The sequence below is a fragment of the Sander vitreus genome, chromosome 10 (assembly GCF_031162955.1).
Source record: "Sander vitreus isolate 19-12246 chromosome 10, sanVit1, whole genome shotgun sequence".
NCBI classification, from domain to species: Eukaryota; Metazoa; Chordata; class Actinopteri; order Perciformes; family Percidae; genus Sander; species Sander vitreus.
The window spans coordinates 17,366,850-17,381,373 of record NC_135864.1 but is presented as its reverse complement, the minus strand read 5'-3'; the positions used below and the strand labels follow the sequence as shown (position 1 = coordinate 17,381,373).

Here is a 14,524-nt window from a genome sequence, read left to right as displayed (position 1 = left end):
AAGGGGTTTAGTTGCATGCATTCAGAATAAGCCAGGATGGACCTGCAAGATGACTGTTCACCTGGGTAAACACCAATAAACTAAGTGAGGGCAAGATAACTCAAGTCATTAAATAAAGGGCCTTGAGGGTGCTATGTGTCCTCTACTCACATTATTTCTTCTGCTGCAGGAGAATAGGGGAAATCAGGTCATCACACTCTGAGTTTGCTTTTTCCTCTGGCCCACAAGAGTTCCTCAGGCCCAGGGAGCCGTACAGACACTGTCCCTGCAGACCTGTCCGTCCTGGGATGTTCTTACATTAATCACACTCCCTCTTACTCAGCGATCAAATTCTTTGGTGAACCAAAGGGCTCGTCTCTAGCAACACACACACACAGTATTTTACAACTTTAAGAACTCACACAGCAGAGCTGGCAATTCTGATACTCAATTACTAAGTATTTTGTGGTGACCCCCCAAAAGACCAACCAGCATCTATGACATCTTTCTAAGAATAAATCACCCCGTGTGAATGTTGCAAGTTTCATGCATCTTGAGAAATATACTGGTCGTTATGTGTCAAGTTTAAAGCTCAACATTTCAGGAATAAGGCGTGTATGCTTTCTTGTCAAGAGCAGAGGTGGGTAGTAACGAGTTACATTTACTCAGTTAAATGTACTAAAGTGACATTTTTTATGAAATTGTTGAAGTAGGTTTTAATGAAGCATAACTTTTACTCTTACTCAAGTACATTTTTGGAGAAAAAGCTATATTTTTGTGATGACACTGCAGAGATATATAACTAGAGCCAGAAGGTGATTTGCAAAAAATGTCAAACTATTAATTTAAGATTGATTCAGATTTTTAAATAAAAGTAAATGGTTGTTCCAACGCATGCACCATATACAATATGACTGTAGAAAATAAATACTCAACAGTTTCTCCTCTCTGTGTGCACACAACAAATGCTGTAGCAGTAACAGTGGGTTCCACAGTTGTAGCTCCCTATTATGTTTGAATTTCTAACTTTCTCTTCTTTTGTTGTATCAGCGCCAAAGCTTTTTGGCAGCCTGTCCTGTTTAAAGTCCTTTGGAAGGACACAGTAACCGTTGTGCTTCATCAAATGATTATTTTCCCATTAACTTCAGGCAGTCAATACAATGCTGAAAACCGTATAATAAAAAGCTTTTTAATCAAGCACGTTGGCGGGATGGTTTGTGTTTGTTCATTCTGGTAGAAGCAGAATTGATTTAAAAGCTGTAAGATAGCATTTTCCAGCTTCACTGGAAGTCATTTAAATTACCAGGAAAAAGGTCATGCCACAAAAATAGTCTTTATTGACAGGCTAAATCAATCATGTTAAGGTAACAACAATACTGAGACTGACAGACAGACAGAGTGAGTGAGTTTATATGAACTAGATAAGTAAAGAAAATAAAAAATAAGAAAATGGATTTCAGAAATGATTGGCACTGTCTTTGGCTGAATCACTGGGCTTCACATCATCTGATTTGGAGTTCTGTTGAAAAAAGCAAACATCCATAATGTAAACACAAGGTTTTACTAAGTTAGTTAAGGGTAAAAATGAATTAGAATATTGTGTTGGTGTGCAAATGTTAAAATAATACATATCAGTTTACATTTCAACACTGTTTGGAAAAATCTAGATAAGATTTTGGGGAAAAATGCTTATTTGCTTTCTTGCCAAGAGTTAGATGAAATGATCGATACCACTGCTCCTCTGTACAATAAATATGAAGCCAGCCAGCAGCCGGGCTATCTTAGCATACATGACCACAGCATAGTATTGTTTACTATTGGACAGAGCCAGGCAAACTGTTTCCTCCTGTTTCCACTCTTTATGCTAAGCTGACCATCACCTGGCTGTAGCTTTATATTTACATTACGTACGTCGGAGTGGTATCTTCCCTCCTCAGTCTCGGCAGAAAGCGAATCATTGTATTGCCCAAAATGTAACCAATCTGTACCAAAACTGTAGTTCGCATTCTTGAATTATAACCTGATGTTTCTCTATGAGGCCGCATTAAACCTGTTGGGCTCACCTTGGACTTGAAGAGGAGGTTAATGACGCCCCTTGAGCGTCTGTCCGCTGTTCGATCAGAGGTCACACAGACTGAAATGCTCTTACTGTCCCTCCTGACTCTGGCAGAGTCCACCTCCTCTGCTCCCCCCACCACCGCCAAGGACAGGCCTACACACGGAAACAACTGAGGAGTTAGCGTTTGTGTCTCACTGATAATCAGCTTACAATGAAGATCTCTGCCTCCTTCTGCAGCCAGACCATTTAAAGTGACTAATTGTGCTCTTGCAGCTGTTCTACTGATGAACTGTGTGCTCTGGCAACACCGGTGGCACTGTGTGTATGTTCAATGCGGCTGTACAGCTTGTAGCCAGCGGTGCTAAACAGAGGTGGTATTTTAACACCACAGTCAATGCTGGCTCAGCTGGCCTTGTCCAACAGGGCAGAATGCCAGAGAAACATCAGTGATTTGGGGTTTGATGCACTATTTTTAGGAGCAGGGTTATGTAACTTAAACAATATGAACTAGATGAAACTGCTGCCCAGTTCTGAAAATATTACAACTGACATGAGTCATGACCGATTCACCAATTTTCCACCTTACATCAGAGTTTGTGTTAGGTCAGGCTATTACTGCTACATTGCCCAGTTTGCCATTTTTTTTAAAAAAACACACACTGGGTTTTCCCTTCAGTCAGGAAAAAAAACACAGTACTTCTTCTTAGGTTAGGACTTTATATTTGGACTTTGCAGGCCCTTGGTTTACAGGTGTAACTTAATTACAGCACACTATGCAGCACCATGTTAATTTGTGCATGTTCACCTGTGATGGCTGGCAAGGATCTGGAGTTGGCATTGGTCAGCAACACATTTCCTTCATTCGGCTCAGACAAGTTGGTGTCACTGCGGAACTCCTGTTTCTTGGACAGCTAGAGGGAGACAGAGATCACACAAAACTCAGCAACAGCACTTCCACAGATACTCAGCTCTATTACTTAAACATAATTTCTTCCCTTCCTCATATTTTCTCCTCTCTCATCTCATGATCTACCTCCCACTGAAGATCAATCTCACCCGTTTGCAGTCCAGTGTATTCATCTTTTCTCTTTCCTCTGTGATGAAGATCATGCTGCTCCTCTTCTTCTTCTTCTTACTCTTCCTCAGTTTGACCTCTGCTTCGCCTACCAACACCACCCCCTCCACTGCACTTGCACTCAAGCTGCCGCTGGAGCGCGGCAGGGTCCAGGAGGTTGGCGACTCAGGGGTGAGGTCCCTGGGAGGAGGCAGGAAGGGTGTGAGTAGTAAATGAAATGGGTAACATGTTGGTTTTTCATATCCACGTTGTTCTGGAGTGAATATTCCATAAATAATGCATCTTTGCAGTTTTAGATAAGGTGTATGTTTGAACTCATGCCATTCATTAGAACACATTGGCAGCCATTTTATTGCAAAATAGTAAATGAGTATCATTCTTGTAATGAATGTTGGGGTTCTCCTCACACTCTAAGGTCACTGTATAAATGAATATGTCAACACATATGTGTGTATGATACCTGTCTGCATGGAGCTTGGTTGGAGTCCCACATTCCGATCCCTGCAGGGAGGAGATGGAGATGATGGACTGACGAATGGAGCGCAGCATGGAGCGAGGACGAGTGGACTTCCTCTCATCCAAGTCCGGCTGGAAATAGAGTTGAACAATATTATAAATATAATATCCAGATAAACAGACAAAACTACTAGGATAGCACTTTTCATAGATAGTGAAAGTAAAACAAAGCAGAAGTACATCACTAGAAAACGCAATAAAAGCAAAAGCAAGTGAAGTTACTCTTAAAAACAGCACATCACACTCCACTCATCATTAGTTTAATCTCTCCTGAAGGCCAGAGCCAATTTACAAGTTAATGACCATACTTAGCCCCAGTCAGACCATCCAAAATATGTTCTGGTTGTAGAGAAATTTAAAGGTACAAATCCCATATCAACACTACACTCAGAGGCTTTTGTGAGTGCTTTGATCGTTAAAATTGGCCTGGGTCAGCTCATTTGCGGCATCATTAGCGTGGCTCTACCACAGTAACTCTGCGTCAAGCCTTAAAAAAAGAAAATGTTTTGGATTACAGAGAAACATGCTTTAGTAAGTCTCTCCCCACTTTTTGTCTCACTTCTCCCTCTCTTATCCTTTATCCCGCAGTTCTTACCAGCTCTCTCACTCCGTACTCCTTCTCCACTTTCTTCTTCAGCTGTTTGAAACACTCCTCCATGCGCTCGTGGAAAGGACGCAGGTCATCCATCACTCTCTTCCCATGGAGAGAGATCCCTCCACCCAGTAATGGGATCTATAAATACAAATATTAGGTGTTAACAGAACTTCCACATAAAAGCAACACAATAACTATATGTGGTGTGTACATGTATGGGAGAATGTGTGTTAGCGTGTTCAGTACCTGCCACGCGATGAGGTCTTTGAGGCGTAGCAGTTTATCTCTGTCCTCTGGGTGCTGCTGATTGTACTCTTCGGTAAAGAATGCCTGATATAAGAGGAAATATTAAAAATCTAATTCAAAGAAATGTGGCTATATGTTTCAAATGCCCAGGCAGTCTGTAGATTAATAACTGACTTTTCCACCCACATGTGCACTTTATAGGCCCACTGATCTTATCCTATGCAGGATATTATAACACTGAATGGTGTTTGAGATTGAATACTAACAGTATTTATAGTTATGAATGCACCATACTCTAATAAGTTCCTTGCATGTAATGTCATTTGTAAATTTAATGTAATTCAGCCTGAGGAGGTGATACAGATTGTTGTCCCTGAAGTTCAGATAGTCTTCATATGAAAATAAAAAAGCAGTACTGAGATGGGGAATCTTAGTTACAATTCTACACAGTCACAATTAATCAGTACTTGTTTAGATAGAAGAAAGGTCACTATGAGAAAAACGAGTCAAAATCAATGTAAAGGTGTTAAACTCATTAACTAACCCACAGCAGTGTATTTGCAAGGGGCTATAAATTGGGGAGGATTATTGGGCTTATTCTTTACAGTTTACCTTTTCATACTTGGCAAAGCCGCCCATGACAGCTGGGTCCACGATGCCATTGAGCAGCATGGAGAGGGGGTTGATGGGAAGGGTCCAGTCAGCCTGGTATTGGTTAATCATGGTCAGAATCTTCTCATTGGTGGACTCCATGGTCTCTATGGCGTTCTCCAGTGGAGACAAGGTAGTCTGGACAGAGAAGCCAAGTGGTGGAAAGAGCAGAGAGAAGGAGGAGAGAGAAATGAAAAAAATGAGGGAAGAAAAGGGAGGGAGGTTTTGAGGGTGGGATGTGGGAGATAGAGAATACAAAATTCAGTGAAAAAAAAATAATAATAGAAAGAAAAGGAATGTAATCTGTGGTGAAAAGATCAGGAATCAGGCAATTTCCCACAGCAAACATACAAGTCAAACATGCAGTAGAACCCCCCCCCCCCCACAGACTTACATGTTTCAAATCAGTAGCCTCAAACCAGCGCAGGATCCCTGGCAGCTTATACACAGTGGTGAAGGTTGTGCGTTCAATCCACATAGACTAAAACACAGAAATGGAAAGGAGAACAAAGAAGAAAGCAATTAGATTAGCCTTTTTCCACTTGTGAATAGGCCTGCATGATATTGGAAAAAACTTACATTGCGATATTTTTTTTTTCCTGCGATATATATTGCGATATGAAAAAAAGACTAATTTTTACAAGAGGACATAAATAGCCCTATTTAGAAATTCTAAATTATTCTCAACTACTGGGGTGATTTTGTAGGGGAGCATCTACAAAGAAAATAAAATGGAAAAAAGGAACTTTTCTTATGTGAACCAGTCTTTGTTGAACTTTAATGCTTTACAAAAAACAAAGCAAGTAAGTGCTGTGATTACTCTTCTGAAGTGATTTTGGAGAGGGAAATTAGGAAGAAATACACTGGTTGACTGACATGACACCATTGTATTCATATAATATCAATCCAGGCTAAAGTGAATATTAATAATGCATGCATGTTGCTTCCTCTAAACTTCAGGTTGTGGTCGACTAGCGGGGCCTGCTTTGGTTGTTTGATAAATTGATTAAAATGTATCATGATTGTTGGTTTGCTGTGCATGCAGAGCCTGCATGTCACGCTCTTGACTGGGGAAATGTGTCACCCTTACGTGTTTTTTTTCTTAGTTTGTTTTTTAAACATAGCAGTCTTTTAGCATTATTTGACACATTCCCCCTTTGGTCAGGTACAGAGATGTGGCAGCCATTTTGGACTCATTTATTTACATATTTACATCCATGAGAAAGTCATTACATGTTTGTTTTTTTAAAGATATTTTTGGGGCATTTTAGACCTTTATTTATATAGGACAGCTGAAGACATGAAAGGGGAAAAAGAGGAGGAATGACATGCAGTGGAGGATCACAGGGCGGAGTCGAACCTGCAGCCTCTGCATCGAGGAGTAAACCTCTATATATGGGCGCCTGCTCTACCAGGTGAGCTACCCAGGTGCCCAAAGTCATTACTTGTAGTCATACGGTCATTAGCAGGTATGGAATGACAGGGCTTTTCTTTTTTTGTTTTAGGTTGCAACACATGGTATACTCTTGGCACTTTTGTCCACTTCAATTCCAATTCCTTCAATCAACATTCTACTCAGAAGATGCAAGTAATTCCCGTTGGTGTAAGGAGAGTAAATCAGATCCCTACAAGAATAAATATATCTCTTAGTATCAAGAGACAAAAAAAAAATCATCCCTGGGAGAGCTAATCACATCCCTACTTCTTCCCACCGGTCCTGCATTTCTTTTTATCTCAGTGTTTTCCTTCTTTTTTTGTTCTTTACTTTTGTTTTTAAACACTAGGCACTCTCTATTTTTGTATTGGCCTTTTTTTTTTTGTACTTCTTTCCTTCATCACTACACAATCTGATATCTAATCTTGCACTACAGTATTACCTGAATCTGAAGTGGCACTTAAAGTGCTCATCTCAACAATACAAGTACATAAGTCTTTTCATTAAAAAAAAAAACAAAAGAACAAACTCACAACAAACTCATTGTTTGGGTCCACAGGTCCTTTCCTCACCGGTCTGGAATAGTGAAAACGCTGCACGTAGTTGGACTTGTAGAAGCTGCAGGGAGAGAGAGAGAGAGAGAGAGAGAGAGAGAGAGAGAGAGAGAGAGGTTAAAGTCAAACAAAGTAAAGACAATAAATAATTTACAAAGAGGGAAATGTGACATCATTAGAACTGCCTATTCTTTTTCAGAGCATGTCATTTCACAGACCATCACATTTTTTTTTAACCTTGTGTTGTCTTCCCGTTGACCATGAACTTGTTGTCCTTCGGGGTCATAATTAAAATTGAACTTTGTTTTGGCCCTTTTCCTGATGTTTTTGTCCCTTTTTTCGATGCTTTTGACGCTTTTTAAAACGTTTTTGTCACTTTTCTAAACCTTTTATTCATGGTCAATAAACCTAATTTATGCCAACTTTTTAAGTTAAAAAAAGCTGAAATTATGAATTATTTTGACTATTAGTTAAGACCAGAGGATGTTGAGTGGATCACAGACTGTCAAAGTTTAGTCAGGACACAGTTTTGAAACCATTTAAACATTTTTGTAAATGCTATGAAAATGAATAAAAACATCCACAATTTTATTTAAATAATTTTTTTTTTTTTTTTTAAATGTTGTATGGGTTCTATTCAACGTACATCCATGTTATTTTTGGGCAATTTGGTTGAAACAACCCCATATTTCTGATATTAAAAACTTTGAAAATGGGTCAAATTTGACCTGAGGAAAATATGAAGATTTAAACGTGCTCTTTCACTGACTTGATAATCTGGTCGGGAACAGGTTTGTTCTTCAGGCGAGGAGGAATCTCGAGGACTGGCTGCACTGTGAAACACTGGATATCTGGTTCAGATCACTCAGGAATAAAACATCACTACATGTTGGAGGGTGTCTACAGCCCTGTGTCAGAATGTACAAACTGAGAGTTGAGGGATGCATCAGACCTCCAGCAGCTGGGAGGTGGTAAAGCAAAACGTACAAACAAAGTCAACAAAGATTTTATTGAGATCCAGACCAAAACTGTCTAGATGAATAGATCTAATACACAAAGATGTCTGGGTATGTTTTTATTGTGTTTCTAGGTAAATTATATTTTCCCATGATATTTTCTTTTGGAAAAAAAACTGGATCTTAGATCAGCAACCCAAATACTTTGTATTTACTGCCAGAAGGATACACTGCAGAGGAGAGTTCTTGATGTCGTCTCCTGGCATGGTGGTTATGTTGAGGCGCACGGCGCTGGGGAACTGGCTCATCAGCTGGTTCTGAAAGTCCTCTCTGCGTTCGTACTCCTTGCCACGGTGGATAAACACCTTGTTCTGAAGCCATAGGAAATGCACTGGTGTTACTAATGATAATGATTAAGCCCTTATTTCTCCTGTGATCAACACAGGGAAATTCTCTTTTTCTGATTTGGACTTTGTTCAATAGGACACTGCATTTCTCAAAGTGGACCCATGCCTGGTCTCCTTTTACTGCCCTGCCCCTATAAAAACTGAGTCACTGACTTTATAATATTCCTTACCACAGCAGATAAACGCATATAATGAATATACTGTAGGAGCTTAAAACAATGTAATATCTTATTTCGTTTGCTGAAATCCACAGATCCACAATGTTCACAGAAGGTACTTTATGTCCCATTCTGTTAACCATCTTGCTGGTGTGTTTAGAAATGTGTCCACTGTTAAAATTTTAAACAGCTTAGCTTCAGTGCTGATAATGGAGAGAAAAAGTTATTATGACCCCTATGTACAGTACAAGGAAGGGAGTCAGTGAATCCTTTGTGAATCGGTGTGCTTCTACTCTACGAAAAGTGAGAACTTTCTTTTTGTAATATTGTTTTTATTCTTAACAGTGATAAACACAAACCCTGAGGAATGGAGGGTAGCCCTGTCCATAGTAGCCCACTGCAAAGTAGTCCGGCTTAGGCCTCAAGATCTTCATAATGTTTTCATAGAACTTGGCTTGTTTCTCCTATAGAGAGAGAGAGAGGGAGAGAGAGAGAAAGAGAGGAGAGGGAGAGAGAGAGAGAATGTAATGTAAACTTACAGATTTTGATACACTCTCTGACCAGACAAAAATGCAACATCTACTTGGAGAAAATAGTGTCAGCGCTGTAGAAGCAGTGAGATATGTGAGTGCATGTCACAGCCTCAGAGACAAACAGCACAACAACACATAACATCTGTAGTTCATCTCCTCACAGTTTACTCTGCCTTCTCATTTAGTCCTCTACTTCATGTGTTTTTCATGTTTGTTTTTTTGTCTTTGTTTTCTTTCTAACACACTTAGGATTTTATATTAATATACTGTTGTTGTTTTAAATTTATATATTTTAGTTATCTAAATGAATTGTATGCATGTATGTACTTTTTTCTTATCTTATTATCCTTGATGCTTTGGCAATATTGTTTTTATTTATTTAATTTTTTTATTATGAGAGAGGGAGAGAGAGAGAGAGAGAGAGAGAGAGAGAGAGAGAGAGAGAGAGAGAGAGAGAGAGAGAGAGGGAGAGACAGAGAGAGAGAGAGAGAGAGAGAGAGAGAGAGAGAGAGAGAGAGAGAGAGAGAGGAAGAGAGACAGAGAGAGAGAAAGAGAGACAGAGAGAGAGAAAGAGAGACAGAGAGAGAGAAAGAGAGACAGAGAGAGAGAGAGAGAGAGAGAGAGAGAGAGAGAGAGAGAGAGAGAGAGAGAGAGAGAGAGTAATTAATAGGCCAGGATCAATTACGAAGTTTTGTCCTGGATTAACACACTTATCTGCGATGGCTTGGTGGCCGTTTAAAAAAAAAAAATGTATTTACCTTCACGTCGCACTATTAATGACATCACAATAAAAACGTGCCACGGATTGGTTGGTTGTAATGTTAATCCAGGACAAACAACTTTGTCATTGATCCTGGCCTGTTAATTACTTGGTGATATCAGATCGTGCGAGAGAGAGAAAGAGAGACAAAGAGAGACAGAGGATGTGTTCAGGGGAGAGTTTCAGAAATATGTACCATGTGCAGCCGTTGCAGTTTTAGCAGCCTGTGACAATGACAAAGCTACACTCAGCAGAATGCTGGGACTTTGATGGTGATAGATGTAGAAAAACTAAAGTGCACAGCAACCAAGGGCAATATCTGCCATTTATATAACCACATACATTTGGCATTAGCTAAGAGAATCCACTGCTGCAGTGGTATAAAGAAAGAAAGAGAGTTTTCCATTGTTTGAAAAAGTGTAATTCTCAGTGGGGAGGGGGGAAGGGTGAAGGGGAGATAGAGGAAAGGGTGGTGCTGGATTTGGGCATGGAGGGAATCACTTCTGCTGTGGTGTCAAAGCAAGCGATGTAAAAAACAGAAGAGTGATTGAGAAGACAAAGTAAGAAGGCTTCGGAGGGGAATGATATCGCTGATGATTGGCATTGAGGAATCACACTTTTGGGGTCATATGGTAATTGTGGAAGCTCAAACCAGAGTTCTTCAGAAAAAGATGAATTTAAAAGGAGGACTTCAAGTGTCAAGTAAGTATTCATTTTTAAACATGGATGAATGGTTGTGCTGAATGGTTGGTAATATGTAAGAGTGCAGATGGGGTTCAGAGGTTAAGTAAACTGTGTGCAATTTATAACTTACACACTGGCTGCCGGTCAATTTGCATAGATTTAGTTTTATGGTATAAAGTCCATAGACAACTATTTGACCAATGTACATATTTTATTCCCATTACTCACATATTTAATTTAACAAGGGCCAGTTACACACTAAGTGCACTGGAAGTGAGCTACTGTATGTTCCTGCTGCTATCAAAAAACTTGAATAAATTGCTTGAAGTCTCTCCCTCTCCTTCAAACACCCTCTTACACCTAAGAACATCTCTTAGGTGTAAGAGGGTGTTTGAAGGAGAACATCTATAAAGGGAATTTAGGGCAGAAGGCTCAGAGAAATACAGATGAAATACAGAAAAAAAAATGTGAGATCATGATTACTGTGCAAAAGATAAAACATGAATGTTTGAGATAGTCATGTATTACCAGTCTCTTGCTGAGTAACTCGTAATCAAAGATCTCGTTTTCGTACTGTTCAGCTAGTTCCTTACACAGAGTGATGGCCTCTTCCCACATCTAAACACACACACACACACACACACACACACACACACACACACACAGACACACACACACACACACACACACACACACACACACACACACACACAGACACACACACACACACACACACACACACACACACACACACAAGGAAAGAAAGAAGTGTCCTTCATTATACCATCTGCTAATAAATCGGCAGCAGCAGCTGTCGTGGTGGGAAATCATTTCGAGAAAATCTGTTTTCAGGTCTCTGGAGAGTGGAGGAAAATGTCTCTTTCACGGCTTCAGAAAACATAAAACACTCATAGGGAATTCAAAGTGAATGTGACACCAACATAAAGCACAGAGCTATGACACACAGCAACACTGTTTCATCCTGAAAAGATACTGAATTTTTGATACAGAAAAAGGAACATTTTCCAAAATAAAAGTCTGTGCATTGAATTCTGATTTTATGGGCTTTTGCTTACCCCCCCCCCAAAAAAAAACAAACAAACAAATGTGTATGCTGAGTATTGTGATTCTTTATCGTTTTGTGAAAAGAATTCAGAAAGTTATGGTAATTTCCAACCGTCCTGCTAAAAATGTTCTGCAGAGTGAAAAGCCTTACTTTAATTGATCTTGGAGCATTGATTAACATTTTTCAAATCCTCACATTACTCTATGAAGGCGGCGTTAAGAAAGTGAAGCATGCTGACCTTGCCCTTGTCAAAGTAGTCGATGATGGTGTCGTAGAGAGTTTCTTTGAGCTGCCGCTGGGTTTGGGAGCCGTGGGACTCAAACTGGGGATTGCACGTCTCATCTAACCACTGGAATGACAGGATGGAAGATAAAAACATGGAGGACAGGACAGAGACAAAAGGTAAGATACAGGATGTATCATTTTTGAATCCTTAAACTATATAAAAAAAAAATAGTCACACCAACTTTGTTTTTAACTGTCCCATTTATCATGATGTTGAAATAAGTGAGGAGAACATCTTAAAGCTCAGAGGTTCTTTGTTGTAATAAATCAATATTAGTCATAAGCAGCGTGTGCCAAAAAACAAGCAGCTAATTTTTTATCAAAATTAGACAATGGCTAATCTTCCATAATATGAATTAACAGAAATTCACTTAGAAACCAAACAGAAAGTGCACTCCACCACTATCTTATATTACTGGAACGGTTATATCTGCTTAGGAGACTGGGGAATAAGCATGCTATCCAATACAGCCTGCTCTCTCCAATAATGTGAAGCGGGCATGACAGGACTGACACTGGAGATGAATGGAGATTATAAAATTTTTTATAGAGTTCAACGGCTTTGATGTAATGATACTAGACGGACAAAGGAGGAGCGATGCCCCTGTTCCTCTGTCCCTCTCTGTGAGCCTCTATGTGTGCCATAAATGAGATGAAGGGACAAAAGAGGTCATACACACTCAGACAAATGTGTGTGCTGATACTTACACAAAAACCTGCCCCCCACACACACACACACACACACAAGACACAGAATCAATCACCATAGTGATGCAGCCAGTGGCCGAAGCCATGCCATAAACTAACTTAATCATTCGGAGGCCAGCAACATAGCAACTATTTATCAGCTAATAAAAACTGTCTCGTGGCAGACAGACAAGTGATTAGACAAAGCAAGGCGCTGGTTCCAGCATTAAAATGACAAAATATCTCCCTATGTGTGTGTGCGTGTGTGTGTGTGTGTGTCCTACCTTGAGCAGGCGAGAATGGAGGAGCAGTGTGTATGCTGCCTCAGTGTAGTTTTCACCCTCCAGATGAAGGTCCCTTAACTTGTAAAGGTACCTGAGCACACACGTGTACAAACACACACAGTCACAGAGGTCATTTAATACGCAACTTATACATCACTCCACTAGATGCCACTGTTGGGCAACTTTAAGCAAATTAAGCATTAATCACTAGTGTGTCACTGCCAATCTGTCTCATGCTCACACAGACACACAGACACGTATACATACCCTGAAATATGTACACAAGGTCATTCAAGAGGACACACATGCAAACTCACAAAAGGACATTTTAACATATGTCTTTTTAACAGTCTGACAGATGTTTTGTAGCCCAATAATGTTGTATAAACCCGGCAAGGAGGACAAGTGGAACATTGGGATGCTAGTGAACGTCTTTAGTTAATATCCTTTTCTGTATCTCCGTCTGGAGAAAACATTTTGCCACATGGCCAGAGGCTGGACTTTCTTGCTAAGGCAATGATGATGACAAAGCAAGAAAGCAGTGGCTTCTACAGTAGATTTAGTTTTTAAATGAACAATCCTTGGGTCTGGCTAAATATCGAAGGGTTTTGCTTTCTTTCATTGTTTTAACCTCATCATGTTTTCTTTTTCCTCTAATTTTTAACCAACTCAATCAGAGTCACATGATGTTCTGCCTGTTCTATTGGTTAAGTCAATCTGCACCTTTTGACTAACCCTTCACTGTTGTCTATTTGTCACTTTCGCTCTTCATCCTTCCTGTTCTTCCTCACCGTCTCTGACTCCACCTTTCCCTCTCTTCCATCCTCCATCTCTCAGCATCTTTTCACAAGGTGTGCTTAAATTGTTCATCAGACACACTGCTGAAGTATTTGTCCATAACTGTAAAATAAAATATTTGTACTCCCTGTAAGCATCACATAAGCTATTACCTAATTCAACACTACATCCAAATTCTAAGAAGGTTTTGAGTACAGTATGTAGTGTGTTCACATTATAAAAAGTGACAAAATTACTGGAAGTACATTCAAAGAAAGAAGTCAGTATACATACTAACACAACTCTTAATTCTTGTGTGTGCTACACTGTAATACACAGAGGCAATGTAGATGGTACTCAACGCTGTACAAAAATAAAATAATTAGTATATTCTAGTAAGACAGCTCCACAAAAATCTCACAAAACACAAAATTTAAATATTATATGTTTGATAAACCACTTTGTAAAATGACAGTTTGATTGTTGTTTGACGAAGTTTCTGTTCGTGCAAAACAGTAAAGAAAGTTGAATTCTTGTAGACTAACTGCAAAAACAGTATACTATGAAAATTAGATTTATTACATACCCCCAGTGTTGGGAGTAACGGCGTTTAAGTATAACGGCGTTACTAACGGCGTTATTTTTTCGGTAACGGAGTAATCTAATTAATTACTTTTCCCATCGTTGCAACGCCGTTATCGTTACTGAGAATGTAAAGTGGCGCGTTACCACAATTTGGTTGAATGAAGCTCGAGGTGTCAGGCTTTGGCTACACATCAGCTGCCTGGAGAGAGCAGGGGTGGGGATGATGACACCG

General features: G+C 39.7%; 1 protein-coding gene across 1 annotated transcript in view; it reads right to left on the bottom strand.

Moving 5' to 3' along the window:
* Window positions 1-1,293: 1,293 nt before the first annotated feature.
* dock2 (dedicator of cytokinesis 2) overlaps window positions 1,294-14,524 on the bottom strand; it is a 103,038-nt gene continuing 89,807 nt past the window's right edge. Inside the window, exons 36-51 of the mRNA XM_078260610.1 lie at window positions 12,931-13,021; window positions 11,913-12,023; window positions 11,137-11,226; window positions 8,991-9,095; window positions 8,296-8,437; window positions 7,880-7,961; window positions 7,090-7,174; window positions 5,516-5,602; window positions 5,083-5,259; window positions 4,471-4,554; window positions 4,225-4,362; window positions 3,574-3,701; window positions 3,095-3,293; window positions 2,844-2,949; window positions 2,043-2,191; window positions 1,294-1,498 (exon numbers count right to left, since the gene is read on the bottom strand). Coding sequence (XP_078116736.1) covers window positions 1,436-1,498; window positions 2,043-2,191; window positions 2,844-2,949; window positions 3,095-3,293; window positions 3,574-3,701; window positions 4,225-4,362; window positions 4,471-4,554; window positions 5,083-5,259; window positions 5,516-5,602; window positions 7,090-7,174; window positions 7,880-7,961; window positions 8,296-8,437; window positions 8,991-9,095; window positions 11,137-11,226; window positions 11,913-12,023; window positions 12,931-13,021 — 1,837 coding nt within the window. The 3' untranslated portion in view covers window positions 1,294-1,435. The remainder of the gene's footprint in view (window positions 1,499-2,042; window positions 2,192-2,843; window positions 2,950-3,094; window positions 3,294-3,573; window positions 3,702-4,224; window positions 4,363-4,470; window positions 4,555-5,082; window positions 5,260-5,515; window positions 5,603-7,089; window positions 7,175-7,879; window positions 7,962-8,295; window positions 8,438-8,990; window positions 9,096-11,136; window positions 11,227-11,912; window positions 12,024-12,930; window positions 13,022-14,524) is intronic.